We start from the raw sequence: 18,094 nt of genomic DNA, 5'->3' as shown, positions 1-18,094 counted from the left end.
TTAACAACTTGGGCCCTCTCTGCTTGTCACACCCCCAACACACACACACACACACACACACACACACACACACACACACACACCACTGCCTTACAAGACATCCACAGATTGATGCTATTTGTTAGGTCAAAGATTAGCAAGCTCTCTGTGTAATAGCACATTGCACAAGCAAGAGCCTAAAGAAGTGCTGTGAATATGCTCCAACATGAAGATGTGATGTCATAAAGGCATTTCCATGGGAGCACGAGCACCTGAGCTCAAAGCCTGACCACATGTTAAAATCTGGCTGTGATGTTATGCGTTTGTAATCTCAGTGCTGGGGAGGCAGAGGCCACTGGAGTCCTGGGATTTGCTTGTCATTCAGCCTGTCTGAATCCCATCTCAAGAAACACCATAAAACGCACAGCTTGGGAGGAATACCACCAGATATTATCTGTCCTCCATATGCATGTGAACATACACACACACACACACACACACACACACACACACACACACACGTGCGCGCATCCAAAAAGTTAAGAAACCTCTGAGCTTGGGTAAACAAGTAGATATTGTTTCACCAGCCTACTGCAGTGTATTTCAAAAGCCCTTTAAAATCATTTGGTCTGGAGAAAAGGATTTGAGCACCCAGTTCACACAGCTCTTTAGTGTCTGGACTCTGAAGTCACACACTCAAATTCTATCTCTTCCTTAGGAGAAAAGTCTCTTCAGGAACAGGACTGTTTTGCTCCAGTCAGCTGGGGATACCACGGTGTGATATTCCTGAGCAGACGTACCAACGGGAGCAGTGATACACACGGTGTGTGTCACCGTGAACTGAAGCGCTACGAATGGCCATCACCAGCTGACCTCAGGACCCCCTGAGAACTCCGTATATGAGAGTCACCTCTCAGGCTGAATGAAGCTTTGTGAAAAACTCACAAGAGTCACTCAGAGTTGCTTCTTGGGTTCTTCTGCTGACCCAGAGAGATGATCTCAGACACACAGGAAGCGTGTTCAGGGGCTCCTAGGTCCCTGTGCCGAAAGGCATGGAAGCGACTGCCCCGAAGCCATAGAGATGCTGGGAAGAGACCCTTCTCACCCAAGACCAGTGTTTATCCAGACAGATGGATCTTCAGAAGCCTGGGGAGGGTCTGCGAAGCTTACTACATTTAAAAGTGGATGCTCACAAACTATTGTAACTTGTATCCCTGTCACTCACTGACACCAGGTTTTGATGCTCATGCATACGCATTTATATCTGTATATAAGTCGATGCTACTTAGAGTCATTTGGGGAAAGTCCTCGCGTACCTGTCTTTTTATGCCTTATCTCTGCATGTAAATTCTTATTAACCCCCAGAACACTGTGCTTTAGTTTAGGACTATCAACAAACATGACTAACTTTTATCTCAAGGCAGGCTCCATGTTTAAGAGCTAGGGAGAGACAGGGAATGAACGCATCTTCTGTACATAATCATGGCGGTGCCTGCCCTCCTGCCACAGAGGTAGCCCTGACTAAATGGCAAGCATCAACCAGGCACTTTATCCACTGGCTTGATCTTGTGGCACTAAGGTCTGAGCTGGTCAAGGCTGACCCCCTGATATTAGCACTGCCTTTCGTCACGTGGTTCATTCTTAAATATGGACTATAGGAAAACACCATAAAGAAAATGTGTAACCTAGTATCATGCTTGCGATTGTCAGCTCAATTTGCTGTGTGGTTTCGTCTGATTCCAAATACCATACAACTTCTCTTCTGCCAGAAAGGAACAAAGAAAAGTACCCAAAAGAAAACGAAACAAAAGATAAAAACAGAATTTACTATTGAAAGGGCTAGAACCCTTGCAAATGAACCGAGTCTAGTTCTCAGCTCACACATCGGGGGCGTGCAACCACCTGCAGCTCCAGCTGCAGGAAATCCGCTGCCCTCTTCCATCCTTCATGGGCACCGGACTCCAAGCACATGGCCACCCACAGACACACACCCACAGAAATAATTAAAAAATCATAAAGACAAATGTTTAAGAAAGAAAAGAAAGCAAGCGATAAGGGGGAGGGTGGCAGAAGATGGTCAAATCTAATCATGAGTTCATACTGTGAGCATCGTAGATGTGGTGGAGCGGGATTTAGATGGTGTGCAATGCTTTAGCGTTCTGCTGGCATGGCGCTATTGCTGAGGTAAACTCTTTGAGTCCACGCTGTCATTATTAACCAAAGGAATAGTTTTCCCTCCAAGTTCCCCTTCCTCCTTTCCATTTATGATCTTTCGAGACAGCCTCGAGCTGTAGTTCACATTGGCCTGGTGTTCACCAGGGAGCCCATGTTGGCCTTTAGCACATGGCAAACCTCTTGCCTCGGCCTCCCAAGCGCTGCCACCCTTTCCGGATCACTAAATTTTTCTACACAGCAGCAGAGGTCCTATTACTGATTTCACTGTCTCCAGTGACTCTCTATACCTCTGAGATGGAAAACTGTGCTAACCAAATGAGAGGGCCCAAATCCCGCTGAAGCCACCCTCTCTTACGTCCCTGCCTTGACATGGCCTCCTTGAGTTTAAAGTTCTAACGGCAACACTTGGTTATGATTTCAGGCCCTAGGCTCCGTCTTTGGCTGACTGACTTGGGAGCTTAAAGTCCAGGTGGACAACTGAGTTCCCACATCCTAGAGATTTCTTCCTGTCTCTAGGAAGCAAGCATCCCCACTGAAAGGGCCTTGGAACTTATGGATTCTGGTGGGTGGTGACGAGAAATGGTGAACACATTCCTCTTCTCACAGTCCTTGATCAACAGCCCCCTCACTCTGGAAATAATTGGCTCCCCGGGTCCCCCGTCCTCTTTCCACTTTTACTTTATAGCCCTTCCCTATAAATTCTCCAATTTCCCAAACCTGAAAAGAGAACAGCCAATGGACTAAAACTGAGAAGTGGTTAAAAAGAGAGAAAACATGCACAGTTTCTGTAGCTACAACCGCAAGAGCAGCACTGTGTCCCCTGGAGTAGCGTCCCTAGATGTGCGGCATCACTAAGAACAACCTGCGAAGGGAATTTCGGAACTGACAAAAGTCTCAGGATCTTGTTCTGCCAAATGAGGATATTGAAGATTAATTACCGCCTATAACCAGCCTCGAGTTGGAAAAGAGAAGGACACGGGCTCAGAACCATCTGAACGAAGTTCTGGTGTTGACCTGTGGGGAACTCAGGACATGCCTGTGTCATGTAAAGGCCACTGAAGCCTCCTCAACAACGTAGTCCTTGGTAACCACACAGAGTAGAAATCGAAGCTGGCCACAGTGCGGACTGACAGATCTCCACAACCCCAGCTCTGAGAAGAGGAACGGCGGGAGGAAGCACACATCAGCGCACGCTGCTTGTGGAGTCTCCTGCCTGTGCCGTTTTCTGATCACAGAACTCTTGAGATCCACAAGGGGACGCATCAGGAAAGTTTTTCTGTATCATCACCAGTAGCTCGGACCTGTAAACCCAGCACTTGGACAGCTGCGGCAGGAGAATTATCAGAAGTTTGGGGCCAGCCTGGGCCAGTAGTAAGTTCCAAAGAGAAGGGAAGAAAAACGAAAGAACAGAAAGCCTGGAGGGCAAGATGAAGAGCATGAAGTTAAACATCTCGAGTGAAAACCAGTTTCTGCACAAGTGGGTTGTCGCGTCTTAGTTCCGGGCACAACTGATTACTGCTTTTCCGTCTCAAAGTTAGCCAAAGAGTAAGAAATGGCACAGCTTTCTACTCACAGATCAGGACCACGGCCACGCGGGGTGCTCGTTAGAGCCCTCCCTGCATCGGCATCTCAGCCGCACGAGCAGCAGAGACAGTCACCCCACAAACAAAGCAAACACCAAAGAACCCCAACAGAGCAGAGATGAGTTTGTCCCTATTGCTGTGAGTTTCCTATTTCAACAACTTTGCCAAATGTGATGTTAAAGACTTTACAGCGTGCTTGTAACTGCTACTTTTATTTTTTTTTTAACTTGTTCTGCAATGAGCTTTCTGTGCTTGGGAAAAGTATTTAAAGTAACAACGAAACCAAATGCCAGTGTGAGGAGTTTGCAACAATGGAAATTAAAACCGTGTGCGGGATACTCTAACCTGGGAGTTTAGCATTGTGTCTCAGGGGGAAACTGTCTCCGATTAAATGCCTTTAATGACCCCCCTCAAATCTCACCCACCTTTGCACCAAGAATCGTCACCACCAAGAATTCCAACATCTTACATGAATTCTGTTTATTATATTATGGTGATCATCCTAACTTAATTCTAAATATAAACCCTCATGCAGAAAGACATAGTTTCTTGTTCATTTCTGTCGTACTTTCTCACCAGAGCCAGGCTTGTTGTTTGAACTAGACGACTGAGCAACAGGCCCAGGAACCCACCATTTCCTGTCTTCCCAGCCCTGGGTTCACAGGCACACACTGATGTGTTCAGCTTCTGAGCTGGGGATCTCAACAAAGGCCCTCATGCTTGCAAGGCAGGTGCTCCCCACCCTGAGCCACCGCTGCAGACCTAATCAGAGTTCTGGGACTTACCATGAGCCAGCCCCTCCCACCGTGGGGCTGAACCAAAGGGCATGGGCACAGGACAGAATGATCAACTGCCCAATTTCTCCAGCAGCTCCTGGGGTCCTCGCTGACTGTGTTTCTCTGTCTCCATCCCTGATAGCCCTAGGGATAATTTCCCAGCACAATACACATAGAAAAATTGAACTTCCATTCAAACACAAGTCTGGAATTATGTCTGGATAAACAGCATCAGGGGGTATTTTGTGACAATGCAGACAGGGTGATGTTTGTAACAATGTAATTTCATTGTATGATAAACATCAATTTACCATAAAAAAAAAACCCAAGTACGAACTCGTCACCATATTACCTTGCTGCAATTGAATTGGCCTTGTTCAGATAAGAAGCCTATCTCTGCCAGCAACAACAGGTTAGAGATAAACCCGGTGAAATCACGCTCCGTGTGGAACGATACCGTCTGCGATCATAACTTCACACTGCCACCCAGAAGATACGGCTTGCGCGCTTACTTTATCTGAATCTAGTCCCTGTGCTGTTAAGCAGAGGGCAGCCCACATCCACATCACTCAATAGTAATTACGCTTTTGTCTAGAGTATAGGAGAGGGCTCTCTCTAAACAATGCAATTCTCACTATTACCAATGGCACAAGGACCACCTTGGCTTAACAATAGCCGGGCTTACCGTGCCACAGGAACTTAATGCCAAGTTTGATGTACAAAGGTAACAGACATTTAAAAGCATATAGAAAGCATCAGATAAGAATAATATTCTTTACTACCCCATAATTAAGTTCTTATTCTGTGATTTACTTTTGAATGGCATAGAAATACATTCTTCTTTCTCCCTTAAAATTTCTTAATAATATCCCACAGGTAACATTATCCTAGATATCAAAAAATGCATAATTGATTCTTCTATTGTAAGCAAAATTCATATAACAAGCACCTAAAGTCACACAGCTACAACACAGCAGTTAAAGATGACCTCGTGTGAAAAGGTAGCCCGAGCGCACCTGTGCATCCCTTCCTTTTCTCAGCAGACCAGACGAGTGCTTACTCAATGATTAAGGCTGCTTCTCCTACACTGGGACCTTGCTATGTTATACTTGGAAGTCCCAGCATTCCATCTTTTATAAAAAGTTAACTTGAAAACACATTCTAGCTCTTTCTCTCTTCCTCCCTCCCTTCTGCGCTCTCTCTCTGTCTCTCTCTCTCTCTCCCTCTCTCCCCCTCTCTCTGTTTGATGGACTGAGGTGGCAGTAGACTCACACTCACGTGATTTCAGCACACTCTGGTCCTACAGTGTGGAAGCCCATTGACACTAATGTGCACCATCAGAGTGCACACTTGTCCTGGAGACCCAGTTCTGAATATTTCCATGAAGTGAACAAGACCATGAATATCAGCTCTATATGAGATACTAAAATTGATTTCAAATATATACAACACATTATGCGTATGTATGCACACACACATGCACACACAGCCTAGCACACGAAGTGGGGTGGTGGGGTATAACTTTAGTTCCAGTGACCCGGGAGACTGACAGGGGGAGGAGGGCTTGAGCCGGAATCAGAGGCAGTGTGGACCTCTGATTTTGTCTCATGAAAGGGAAGGTCCAGGGTGCAGCACACTGACGCTGCTCTTGTCTAAGTTGTACACGGCCACTAGCTGGACCAGAAACAATGCAAACAGAAGTATCTGTGCACTTATTTTTTTAAAATAAGATTCAGTTACATCTAGAGCAAGCCTCTCCAATGATTTCATACTGAAAATAACATATTGTTCCTTCAAAACAAGAACAGTTTAAAGAATCAAAAGGAAGCTCGAGGGAGACAGAATAGGCTTTTAAAAAAATAGACAACAGATTATTCTGGAACCACGGGTGGTGGTGGCTCTCATTTCACATCACATTTGCACTGGAGCTGAGAGCTCACCGACAGATGCGGCATGCAACCAGACAGAAAATGAGCGCCAGAGGCTGCCCCACTGTGAACACCAGAGGCCCCCCATCCCTTCAGAGCTGCTCCCATCCCTCCGGACAGTCACACTCTCTTGTGCTGAGAGCTGTGAGCTCATCTGCTAGAGATTGTCTGTATCTTCCGTTCGACTGGTCCATAGCAGAACTGTCCTTAAGGCTCGTCTGAAGCACAGAGCTACCCGTTTGTCCCTGAAACTTTGAAGCAGCAACCAAGCCCTGTTTAAAGCAGAAAACAGAACAAAATGCAAACCCACGGATTGGGAAGAAGACTCGACGTGGTCTGTAGAGTGCTTGCTGCATAGGCCGAAGCCTGGGGCCAAATACACATGTCAGAGTCAGTGTGCCTGGAATCTCAGCCCTGGGGGGTCGAAGACAGGAGGGTTCCTGGATGGACAGATGGACAGGCCAGCCAGGACCAGTGAGGCCCACATTCACTGGAACTCACGGTCTCAAAAATAAGGTGGAAACCCCCAAGCAAGACACCAACGGTGAAATGTGGCTTCTATGTGTGTGTGTGTGTGTGTGTGTGTGTGTGTGTGTACCAGGATAACCGAATACAAATGTACACACATAGACTTTTAATCATACCTATGCACAGGACATACATACGTAAAACACACACACACCACACACACACACACACACACACACACACACACACACACACCAAACAATCAACTAAAGATACAGGAGGACTTTTACTGCGGATAGGTTAAAGGTCAGGATGGCCATCCTCGCGGCAGAACTATTCAAGGCCCAGCTTTCTGGAGATGATCAGGGAGTCAGGTTCTGCTGTTTAGCCAGTTGTCAAGGTTCTGAGGGCTCATTTATAAAAAAACCAGTAGCATCCCCCTTGTCATCATTTCATCCCCCCATGCCTGGATCCCACAGGTATGAGGTATCTAATAGCCTCACAGGACCATGTATTACACAGGACTGCATCCTTCCCAGCAGTTCAAAGCCTACATAGAATTTAATTCTCAGCATTTGTGCTGATTATAGCTACCTGGGAGTTTCTCTTACTTAGGTCTTTAGTTTGGCCTCCAAATACAGGAGCTCAGAGAGGCAGATTTACATCCTTATCTGGCTCTCTTTCAGCCCTTAACCCATTCATAACTGGATCTGAACAGGACTCTGAATTCTCATCTCTATTTGGTGAGGAGCATAGCGTGCACCAAGTTTCCGTCTCAGGAAATACCTTTGGACTGAGGTTTTATATGGAAAGTCTCTCCCTGATTCCGCCAGGCAGGCTTGCAGGGGCTACTCCGCGACACAGAGATTATGACGTGTTCCCCATTTTCAAAGATACTGAGTAAAACTGTAGAGAATATATTTCCTTATGAAACATTAAGACTCTATTGTGTGGCTCAAACAATGGTCTATTATAAAAAGAAATTATTCGTGTTGATTAATAATACCACAAATATAGCCAACCAATATGATAAACGTTTAAAATAGGTCTTCTTCCAGGAGCTTCTTTGCCGACTTCTCCTCAGAGTGTGCACTAGACAGTATCACTGTAGCTGAATTTCTACAAAACTGTCACCAAGATCTGACGTGTTCGCAACTGTGCCTCTAAATACTTAGTATTTATTGAGCCATCTCAACTTAAGTATTAATCGAGTCATCATAAACTGAGTATCTATTTCATGCTATATTCCAGGAGAGGGAGAGAGGGAGAATCAGTAAGAAATCCTGGGTATCGTGTAGAGACAGACATCTAAGTGCACAGGTCACAATATGGAGACTGATTAAAGGTACGAGAGCACAGGGAGAGCACAGAGTACTACTCACTGTGCGAGAACTGAGTGCACCCATCTAGGGTGTGCTGACCCTTCACCTAGTCGGGTGAAAAAGCATTATTTACCATGAAGATGACATTGAAAAATCAGAAAGATATCCAAAGATTAAAGGTGCTCAGCCGTGTTCACAGCTGTGTGTGAAGATGGGCATGGCCAAAGCATTGCATCTGTGCACAATATCGAAGAAGCCCACTCACAGTGTGGGGTGGTTTGTATGGGAACTGCTGCTCAGGTGAGGACTGGGATGAAATCCTGGAAGTAACAACACCACACACACATTCGACGGTGAGGAATACCATACAATCCTTTCTCGGGTAGACAAGTCAGTTGGAGAGGGGAGAATCATCTAACAGAAGGGCTCAGAAGTTGGGGTGATGATGTGTTCAAGTGTCCACGTGAGAAAAGAAAAGCTGATGAATACAAGAAATATCCGAGGCAGAGACAAACTGTGTGGTGTGAGAAAGCTCCTAGGTTGATATCGCTCATATGGAATGAGTCATTGGCTTAGAATCTCCCCCGCCAAATTATACCACAGTGGGTCTCAACCACTTTGGGTCACAGAACTACTGAAGGACTCACTGGAAATCATAGCACAACTCAGATCCATTATTTCAATTTTTGAATACTTTTATTAATATTGTGAGCCTATGTGTGTGTGAGCATGGGCACATGTACACCAGGGTCTACGTGTGGAGGCCAGAGGAAATCTTTCCAGAGTTGGTTCTTTCCTTCCAGATAAGTTCTGTGGATGTAGCTCCCTTCGCTAAGTCTGTATGGCCAGCATCCTTCCACGTGAGCATCTCACTAGCTTGTTATATACGCTCATAAACAGAATTCCCTGCTTCAAGGAGACCCATAGATCGTAGACCAGAACTTCCTTGCAGTGTCCCCAATGTCGCCATTTTCAGCAACTTAATCTGCCTCTCTCAGGCTCATTCATCGTTGAGTGTGCTTAAAATTATCTTATCGTTATATTGGCACCGTTCTTTGAGCCGTCCTATTTATACTCAGCCCTTCAGCCTTATATATGTATGTCACTGTCACAGGGAAAAGCCCGTCCAAGAAACAGTCTTGGTGTGGTACTGTCTGAGAGCAGGCAATAGTCAAAATAGTAAGCAGAAGACACATCACAGAGACACAATAGCAGGTGGGGAGCCTGGTTGCTCACCCTGCTGACCGCAGTGTCCCGTACCCACCTGCTCCCTTAGCCTGGCATTGGACAGTAAGTGACCAAGTGGGGAAGAGGGAGCAATCGTGGAGAATGTGACCGAGCTTGCCAAGCGACAGACAAGAAGACCTAAACTATGCCTGAGTTCTTGTGAAGAAGGGTCAGGACCATGGGCCCAGAAGTCATCCTGCCTTGGTGAATCCTGGTTCTATGACCTGGAACATCTTTGACTTTCACCATGCCTCAGCTTCCTCCAATATAAAAGAGAATTAATAGTAGTACCTCACTAGATTTACTGTATTGTTGGGAAAGTTATGAATTATTGTTGTATTAAGAAAGGCTTAATCCCCCCACCTCTTCTGTGTGTGTGTGTTGCATTAGCCAAAATCTGGACATAAGGTCAAATGATTGGAGGAAGTCTGACCCATGAAGACTAGCAATAATGAAGGCAGGCTAAACTTTCTTCAACATTGCATGAGAAAGCATAAGAAAACGACTTTGGTTCTTGCTAACCTTAGCCATGTCATCTTAACATGATAGTTGCATGTGGTATGGATTCCTCCCTAAGTATGTGTCAGAGACAGGATCCTCGAAAAGCAAACAAAGAATTAAATATCCTTTCTTATATCCCCTTGGGAAAAAACCGTTTACTTGAAGGAATTCTATGAAGTCTGAGGTGAATCTTCTCTGTGATTCTCAAACACATGATCATTTCAAGCAAAGGGCTGAAGCCAAGCTATTAGAGGAATGGGCTGGTGGACGAGGAGACCATAAGAAACCTACCCTTGTGTGGTGCTGAGCAGGGGGGTCCCTAGGACCACAAGTCTCTTGCGTCAGCCGAGAAACTGGCTGAAATTCCTCGGAGTGAGGCTTGTTGGGGAAACTCACATGTACGGGAAGGTGAAAGGCTGGGAGCCTCTCGCTCTCCTCCTCTTCCAATTTCTGTCTGCTTGTCACCATGGCTACCTCTCCATCTGTCTCCCCATACGGAGAGGCTGGTCGCTTGGAAGACATCCTGGAAGGAACAAAAGAGGAGAAAATAATGAAACCTCCACATAAATCCTTAATGCCGTCATTGTGTGGTGAGGGGCCATTGTAACAGAAATGCCTTTTTGTGCTGGCGGAGAGCAGGAAGCCATCCAAACACCACTGCACAGCACACACAATCAGAAACAATGGCCAAGCAGGTAGCGACAGAACGGGGCTTGTTTGCTGTGAGAATAATACGCTAATATAGCACTCTCTTGTATTCTGGCTTCTTAAACAAGAAAATTCACCTAAGAACGCCGCATAATGCAAGTCCATTCCATTTAATAGGGGAAAAAAGTATCCGTCTAGTTTTACACTTTGATAAACCTTATTCAGAACAGAACATCTGTGAACAGCAAATGCTATGGGGCCGTTTAAAAGAAAGAAAAGCACTAAAAATTCCTCTATCAAAAAAATATATGTAATAAAATAAATACATGCTCTCTGCTCTAACAAGTTTACATTGCATTAACAGTGAGAGTCCCAGGAGACACAGAAATATGCCCGGAAGCAGTCCTCAGAGAAACTGACAGAAAGTTGTGTATTTGCTCAAAACTTAAGAGCTACAAACATTTTATCATTTGTGTCTAGTGAAACATTTAACGTTTGGTTCTCACACCAACATACTGAGAGAGCAGATCCCACCCGGATATCTTTTAAAGTTCCGTTTCTAGCTGCATGCACCCATACACTGTTCCGATGCTGGTTTACAGTATTTACTCCTCAGAACACTTAAGGCCAGAACGGGATCCCCAAGCTTTGATTTGGTAAGCGAGGCTGAGAGAAGCAGCCCTTAGATAAATGGACAAGAACCGAGCATTGTCTTTCTGATTCAGTAGGTTTCAGACTATCATAGAGCTTAAAACACACAGCAAACCTTTTCAGTGAGGGGGCAGCTCTTTCTCCCATCATGAAAAAGTTTTACACAGAAATGGAACTGAGATAAAACGCCTAGGGTAAAAACAACCGGCTGTCCTGTGGTATGTACAGCTTGATCTGAGCCTGAAAGAACGGATCTTTTTTTTTTGTCCTGGTTGTTTTTCAACATACAAAGAGTGCCTGTAGAACCTCCCCCTTTCATTCTCATCCCGTGGGACAAGAGACAGAAATCATATTCCCTGACAGAGGCCTTTCCTACTGTTATGCATAGCATAGACTGGAAATTTCAACTGCATTTCCAAACGATCTGTTTCTCATCCCTGACGAGCGATTCTGCTATTAATGATAGACTCTTTCTCTTTCTCAGATTATTCTTCTTTAAACTGAGAGATAGCATCTGCCTCTTAAGGTTTTTGGGGAAAAAAACCCAGTGGAGTCCCTGCCTCGGGCCAGACGCTCTGAGTGCAAGCTCGTGCTTATATTAAAGAATTCAGACCCCCACATGAGTCTCTACGCTCAAAAATAAATAAATAAATAAAAAATAAGAAGAAAAAAAAAGAAAGGAAGGAAGGAAATAAAAGAAAAGAATGGAGCTTAAAAATTTCTTCTAAGAGTTTAGCTGTAAAATCACCGTGCAAGTCAAAGTTATCCTCAGAACCTTCCAGACTTGTCGTACATAGTGTAAAGGAATAGAATAAGTCACCAAGTGCTCTTAAAGGAATCTTAACACTGGTGCTGTTGACCAGCAAAGAGCCGAGCAGATCAAGGAAGGGGCGGGAGTATCTACAGACAGCTGTCACAGGAGCGCTCAGTCCTCAAGTGCAGCTACTTCCGACTCCAATGCAAAGGCTTACCCCAAGTTCACTATAAACGCAGATGAGGGTGGAAAGGCTAAACTAAATCCAGTCAGAATTGTTTAGGTCTCATTGGTAATGTGGTTAATTACATTACTGCATGTAACCCTGGGAATACTCGGATCTTAGGGTTCTGTTCCGTTTTGGACCAGCGAACCCCTCATCGCTTATTAGAAGAGGATGCTCAGTGTTTAAGGTCTTCGCGGAGAGATTTGTCAAAGCACACTAGTAGGATAATTTTCAACCACGGGTTGTTTCATTGTGATGAAGGCTCTATGCTTGTGGCTTGCAAGAGCATCCGTGTTGTTATGAGAATCGATAGATGGTATTCTAGGGTCCCCCATCACAGCCTCATGTGCATTCAGTCTTCCTATACCTAAAAATTTTAGGCTACTGACAACCCTTGGTCTCTGGTCACCAGACAAGAAAGCTGGCTCAGCTGGCCTCCAAAGTCTTCACGACTCTAGCATTCTCAGAACCAAGACCAAAGTGCTGATTTCCACTTTGTTAATATCCTTAGTAGTGAAACTTCAAAATACAGAAGGAGAACTATTGGAAAACCAGGTAGAAAGAGATGTTAGCCTTGCTCTGAAGGTGGATAGCCACCTCGGGGCTGAGATCCACAGCTTATGCAAGTAGCTAAGTGATCTTCCTCAGACACACCATCGGATGGATTCAAAGTTCAAAGTCAAGACACTAGAAGGCAACCAATGCCACCAGCTCCATACTCAAAGTTTTGTCAGATGCCCCTTGCATGTTGGCAGTTGGAAGCCATGCTAATAAACGTCAAGTAAAGCCTTCTGTAAGACAGGTGCTTGCAGTAAGAACACGCATGGTGATGATTCAGAAAGGTTAAGTTGGTAAAAAATCCAAACAAATTATATGGAGAGCCTCAGCTGCAGTCTTCACCGCAGTGAGCAGTGTCCACGTTTCCTGTCACTCATCCTCAATAGCCAAAGGAGCAATGACAGTGGCATTCCTCCAGTTCTGTCTACCAAAGGGATCCATCTTGGGTGGAGCCCAGTCACAGTTCCTGAAATTAGGGAGGCATCACAGATTCCCCTTGGTTTAGGAGAGCCGCAGCTATGACACTTGGATGGCTGTGTCGCAGGGTGAGGGCACCTTGGGGCAATCTGAGTATAATGCATGTGCTTTACCAATGACAAACACCCAGACTACAGAGAAACCAGTCTAACGCAGACAGAATTTAAGATGGCGGCGCCTTGTGGGACAGTGTTTCACGAGAGTCATGGTAGTGTCTTATCTCACTTTTGTGTCTGGCCAAGGAGACGTTCTTCAAAGAATTCATGTGTCTTCTAGACTGAGAGAGACATTTTTAAATCACCAACAAGTATTGGTCTAGCCTTAAAAAGTGCAAGACACTTAGCTAGTAAGAACTTCTAATGACACCATTGGTGTCTCTGTTTCAAGAGTTGCATGAAGTGACTAAGGGGATTTTATGTACAGGGAATAGAAACAGTGAGAGACTCCTAAGGTTAAGACCCAACCAAGCGAACTGTGGCACCCCCGTGCCTGGTTTCTCAAGGCCAGAGGCTCGGGAGGTACCAGAGAATGGTGCACCTGGTGCACGTTCAGGGAGAAGAATGACAAAGAGGAATGAGAGCTTGGGGATAAATAGAGCTGGGTTTTGTGGAGGAAGGAAGGGTGGAAGCTGAGATGCAGACGGAGACACTTTTAGAAATTCACTATAAATTTAGGGTTCAGGTTTATTTAGGAAAAGGAGCAGATTGAGAAGCATGGATGGAATCCCATCTCTCCTCTCTAGCGCTCCTGGGATGCTGAGTTACATGAATGGAGTAGATAAGCAACGGTCCCCTTGGAAGGAGAAGCCGGCTTTCGCTTTTCGGAGTCACTTCTGCGTTCCTCTCTACTGTAAGGTTCTGCATAATCATGCTAGTGTGCTAGTGAGCCAGTCCTCCTAGAATGACTGGGTCTCTTGCTGCCGCAGCAAGGGTCTCTCTGCATGGGGAACGCCCTGCTAGTGGTCCCTCGTGGAGAACACACATACCGGTAGAAAGAGTGGCTCAGACCGCCACCAGAAAATGAAACCAATGGTGCTCAGCACCAGCTACACAGCGGGCTGACCCTGGGGAGGGGCGGTGTCAGAGAGTCAGGATGCCTGCGTGACTCCTCCGGGAAAGCTATTTGCATGGGTTCCTAAGTGCAGATTAAATACCAAAGCCATTTAGAGCTCCTCCGTAATTCTAAAATAGTGAATGCCACAAAGCCCAGGTGCTCATCAAAATCCCTGGAGCCTGTGAAAGTATCATGTTTGAGGGAATAGGTGTCGAAGGTGTGAGATGTTTAACTGGGAAGGTGATGGCGGGGTCCAAACTGACCCTGGCGCTTTGAAGATGGAAAGCAAGCAGCGCCCAGGAAGACTCAAGGGGTCAGATTCCAGGCAATGGCTTTCAGTGTAGAGAAGATGGAACAAGGGATACAGATGACATCTGTGTATTGGAGAAGGTGACAGTTCTTCCCGAGAGCATCTAGAAGAGACTCGCCCCAGGCGGTACCTTGATTTCAGGACTTCTGACCTCAAAACTGAAAGTCAAAGCCGCTCGGTGTTAGCAATGGGACACTAATACCCCAGTCATCTAAATGTACAGATGCCACACTGGCTATTCCTGAAGTCTCTTCCTCCCCACACGGACAGCCTTGCTCTCCGTCTCTAGCAGATTTCTCCTCAAATCTCTCAGCTTTCTCAAATCTCCTCAAAAGAGTTCCTTCAAACACTCTCCAAAGGCCAAGCTCCTTCCTCCCCACTTTTCCTGGGCATAGTATTACATACTTATTTCTTTGTTTATAATCTGCCTCCCCCACTAAAATTTAAGAACAATGGAGACAGACCTTTTCCATTCACAACTTCTTGACTTATATCTAAACATCTCTGAAAATGGTCTTTGAAAGACACCTGTTAAATGGACAGTTACTAAAGCAGGGGACCTCCTGACTGTGTGGGGACAACAGTGACTACAGATGCTGGCAAGTATGGCCATGTGGCAGCGTTGCCTGTCTTCTCGGAGTTCCAATAAGCGTCTGTGTAATTTCTACCTTCTCACGTGCCGACACTCATACAATCATGGTGCCTTGTGCGTGTTTGCTCCCCAAATTTTATTTTAAAGTTCTTCCCGTTATGTTTCAAATATGCCGGGAAGTCTGGAGAGGTGCTCAGTGGTTACGATCGCTCACTGTGCAGTCATGCAGATCAGCATTCTGGTCTCAGTGAGGGCTTGCTGGCTCACCCTGAAACCAGGCCCTTGTGGGGCACTCACTGGCTCTGACTTCCTTTCCTGTAGAGTCTAGTCCTTCAGACTCAAGCAGATACAATTATTTGTGTATCAGTACAATCCCTAACAGGCACTCCACCATATCTGTCTGATGAATAAATGAGAAGAAAAACGAATGAAAAAGTGAGAATAATTTGTGCCTAGGAAATAACCATTGTGTTATGAAGAAACAGTTAGTGGAGATATATCGGATTTTTTGGATTACCTGTATGTGAGTAAAAGAAGACATATACCCATTTATCAATTAATCAATTCATTCACTTAAAAATATTTAGAGAAAGACCCCATATCTCAAATAGATGGTAACAGAATTAATAAGGAAAGAATATTTGGGGGTAGATGACTGTAGCACAGTTACAAACGTAGAGGAAGCAAGATGAGAATGCCTTGCTGAGAAAAGGTATCAAGCCACATGGCTAAACATAGACAGGAATTATGGGTAATTTAAGTTGGACGAGGTAGTGAGTAACAAGCCTGAGCTATAGACCAAACAGTTATAATCAATATATGCCTATGTGTGCTTCTTTTGGACTGAACGGTTGGAGGACCAGGACAGAAACTTCCTTCTACAGATGACTTCTCAGCAATGTGTACACTATGACAGATGGGTCACATGATGATGCTATCTCAACAGATAAATCAGAGGATGCTGCCGTAACTTGTGAAGATAAACACAGGAGAAGAAGCCTTCATGAGAAGTGACATCGTAGCACACAGAGAAACATTCTGACACACACACACATACTCACATACTCTCACACATGGGCACAAATTCACTCACATACACACACTCACATGTACACCCAGACACACAGGCAAACACTCACACATATAAAAAAAAACTTAAATGTTTCTGCTTTGGGATAGTGGAGAAAATGCTCTGGATGAAGCAAGGCCTGGGGGAAGGGTGATACAGGAGATGAAAAGGAGGGGACGAGATTACACACTAAAGTTATGGTCAAGCACTGGCTTTCAGTGCTAAACTAGAAAGCTTAAATCTATACGAGGGCAGAGAAGAACTTGGCAGAGTTCATAGATCACATAGCAGCATCACCTAGTTGCTGTGTGTGTGTGTGTGTGTGTGTGTGTGCATGTGACAGGCACACATATATGTATGAATGTGTGTATGTGTACGTGTGTGTATTATAAACAAATGTGAGAGCGTATACACATGTGTGAGTATGTGTATGTGAATGCACACAGGTGGAGGCCAGAGGCCAACCTCAGGAGCATCTTTCAGAAACTGTTTACTCTGCTTCTTCCAACAAGGTCTGAGGCCTAACTCCCATGGGGCCCCAGCTGCCTCCACGGTGCAGGATTACAATGGGAGTCAGCAGTTTCTTCCTAGGCGCTGGAGACCAAAGTCGGGTCCCCATGCTTGCAGAGCAAAGCTTACTGACTGAGCAATCCCCCAATAACCAGTGTTTTAGAAAGAGGGATAATTTGCCTCCAAAGCGTTCACTCTAAAGAAGTCGCTGAACGAAGATGAGTGAGCAGAGGAAACAGCTGAAAAAGATGGAATTGGTAAGGGAGGCAGCACGATTGTCCTCCTGGCCAGTCCATGGGGTTAGATGCTGGACACGTGACCCTTCCCAATCCTGTGTCGTGTTCCTCACTGCCACGTGACTTCCTTGCTCGTTGCTCTCCAATACTAGTGTCTGACATCCACCCTTCCCTCCTGCTAAGACATAGGCAAGGGGTGGATCATGCTCGGGGAAACACTTTAAACGGTTAAAAACGTAACATACAGCAAGCACAATAAGTAAATAATTCCGCAATTCTTTCCTTGGCCTTTGTTTATGTGAACGTCTCTATCGATCCCCTAGGTTTTGTCAATGGGCAGGTCCTACAGGATAGTGTTGGAACCCTCACAAGGTGGCCCGTGCGAACTCTTTAGGTCATGGGAGCCTTGCCCTCAGGAGACAATGGGGGCCAAATCCTCTCTTCCTTCTTGTTGTTTTTCCAGCCAGGCCATAAGGTGACCGGCTCTATTGCACACATGCTCAGTGCAGCCCCCCAGCAGTAGGGCCAGCCCACCATAGAGCCAAGACAGACCTTTTTTGTTCATGTTTTGGCTATCTTGTGTGTTTGTAACAATCACACAAAGATGACTGATCCCACACTCAGAGAGGACACAATGTTCTTCAAAGTCCTTTGCCGTAAAAGTACAGACAATAGCCGAGGACATATAGAGACTATTTTTTAAATTTAAGAATTCAGAATGAAGATGATTAACATAAGGAACAGAACTCAACTGTATATTAAAAATCTCTTCACTATAGGATGTCCTACAGGTGGAATTGAGAGATCTGGAGCTTGAATAAATCCATTTGAACCCAGATGGGTGAATTAAGCAGCACACCCCTCTGACGTATAATCTGGTTACACGCTTAGAATGTCACACTAGCGACGGAAAGACAGTATCTGCCGTTGCCATTTGTCTATGAATTTCAATTGTTGTTGTTTATGTCTTACAGTTTATATTTCCCTTCTCCCTTACAAGATTTAAAACATCATTTCCCTACCAAGAGTTGTCCTCCTGGATGCCGAAGAC

At 45.3% G+C, this 18,094-nt stretch overlaps 1 protein-coding gene across 13 annotated transcripts in view; it reads right to left on the bottom strand.

Annotated features, from left to right (window-relative positions):
• Sox5 (SRY-box transcription factor 5) overlaps positions 1-18,094 on the bottom strand; it is a 998,560-nt gene that overhangs the window by 316,361 nt on the left and 664,105 nt on the right. For 11 of the 13 annotated variants that reach the window (XM_075982319.1, XM_075982312.1, XM_075982309.1 and 8 more), the window contains one exon: positions 10,356-10,482. In XM_075982319.1, the coding sequence (XP_075838434.1) occupies positions 10,356-10,481 (126 nt within the window). In that variant the 5' untranslated portion in view covers position 10,482. Of the gene's footprint in view, positions 1-10,250; positions 10,483-18,094 lie in introns of all 13 variants that reach the window. The other 2 variants (XM_075982308.1, XM_075982315.1) reach the window with 1 other exon arrangement.

Source organism: Microtus pennsylvanicus, chromosome 8 (assembly GCF_037038515.1).
Source record: "Microtus pennsylvanicus isolate mMicPen1 chromosome 8, mMicPen1.hap1, whole genome shotgun sequence".
In the NCBI taxonomy this organism is placed as follows: domain Eukaryota; kingdom Metazoa; phylum Chordata; class Mammalia; order Rodentia; family Cricetidae; genus Microtus; species Microtus pennsylvanicus.
This window is presented reverse-complemented; position numbering and strand designations above follow the sequence as displayed.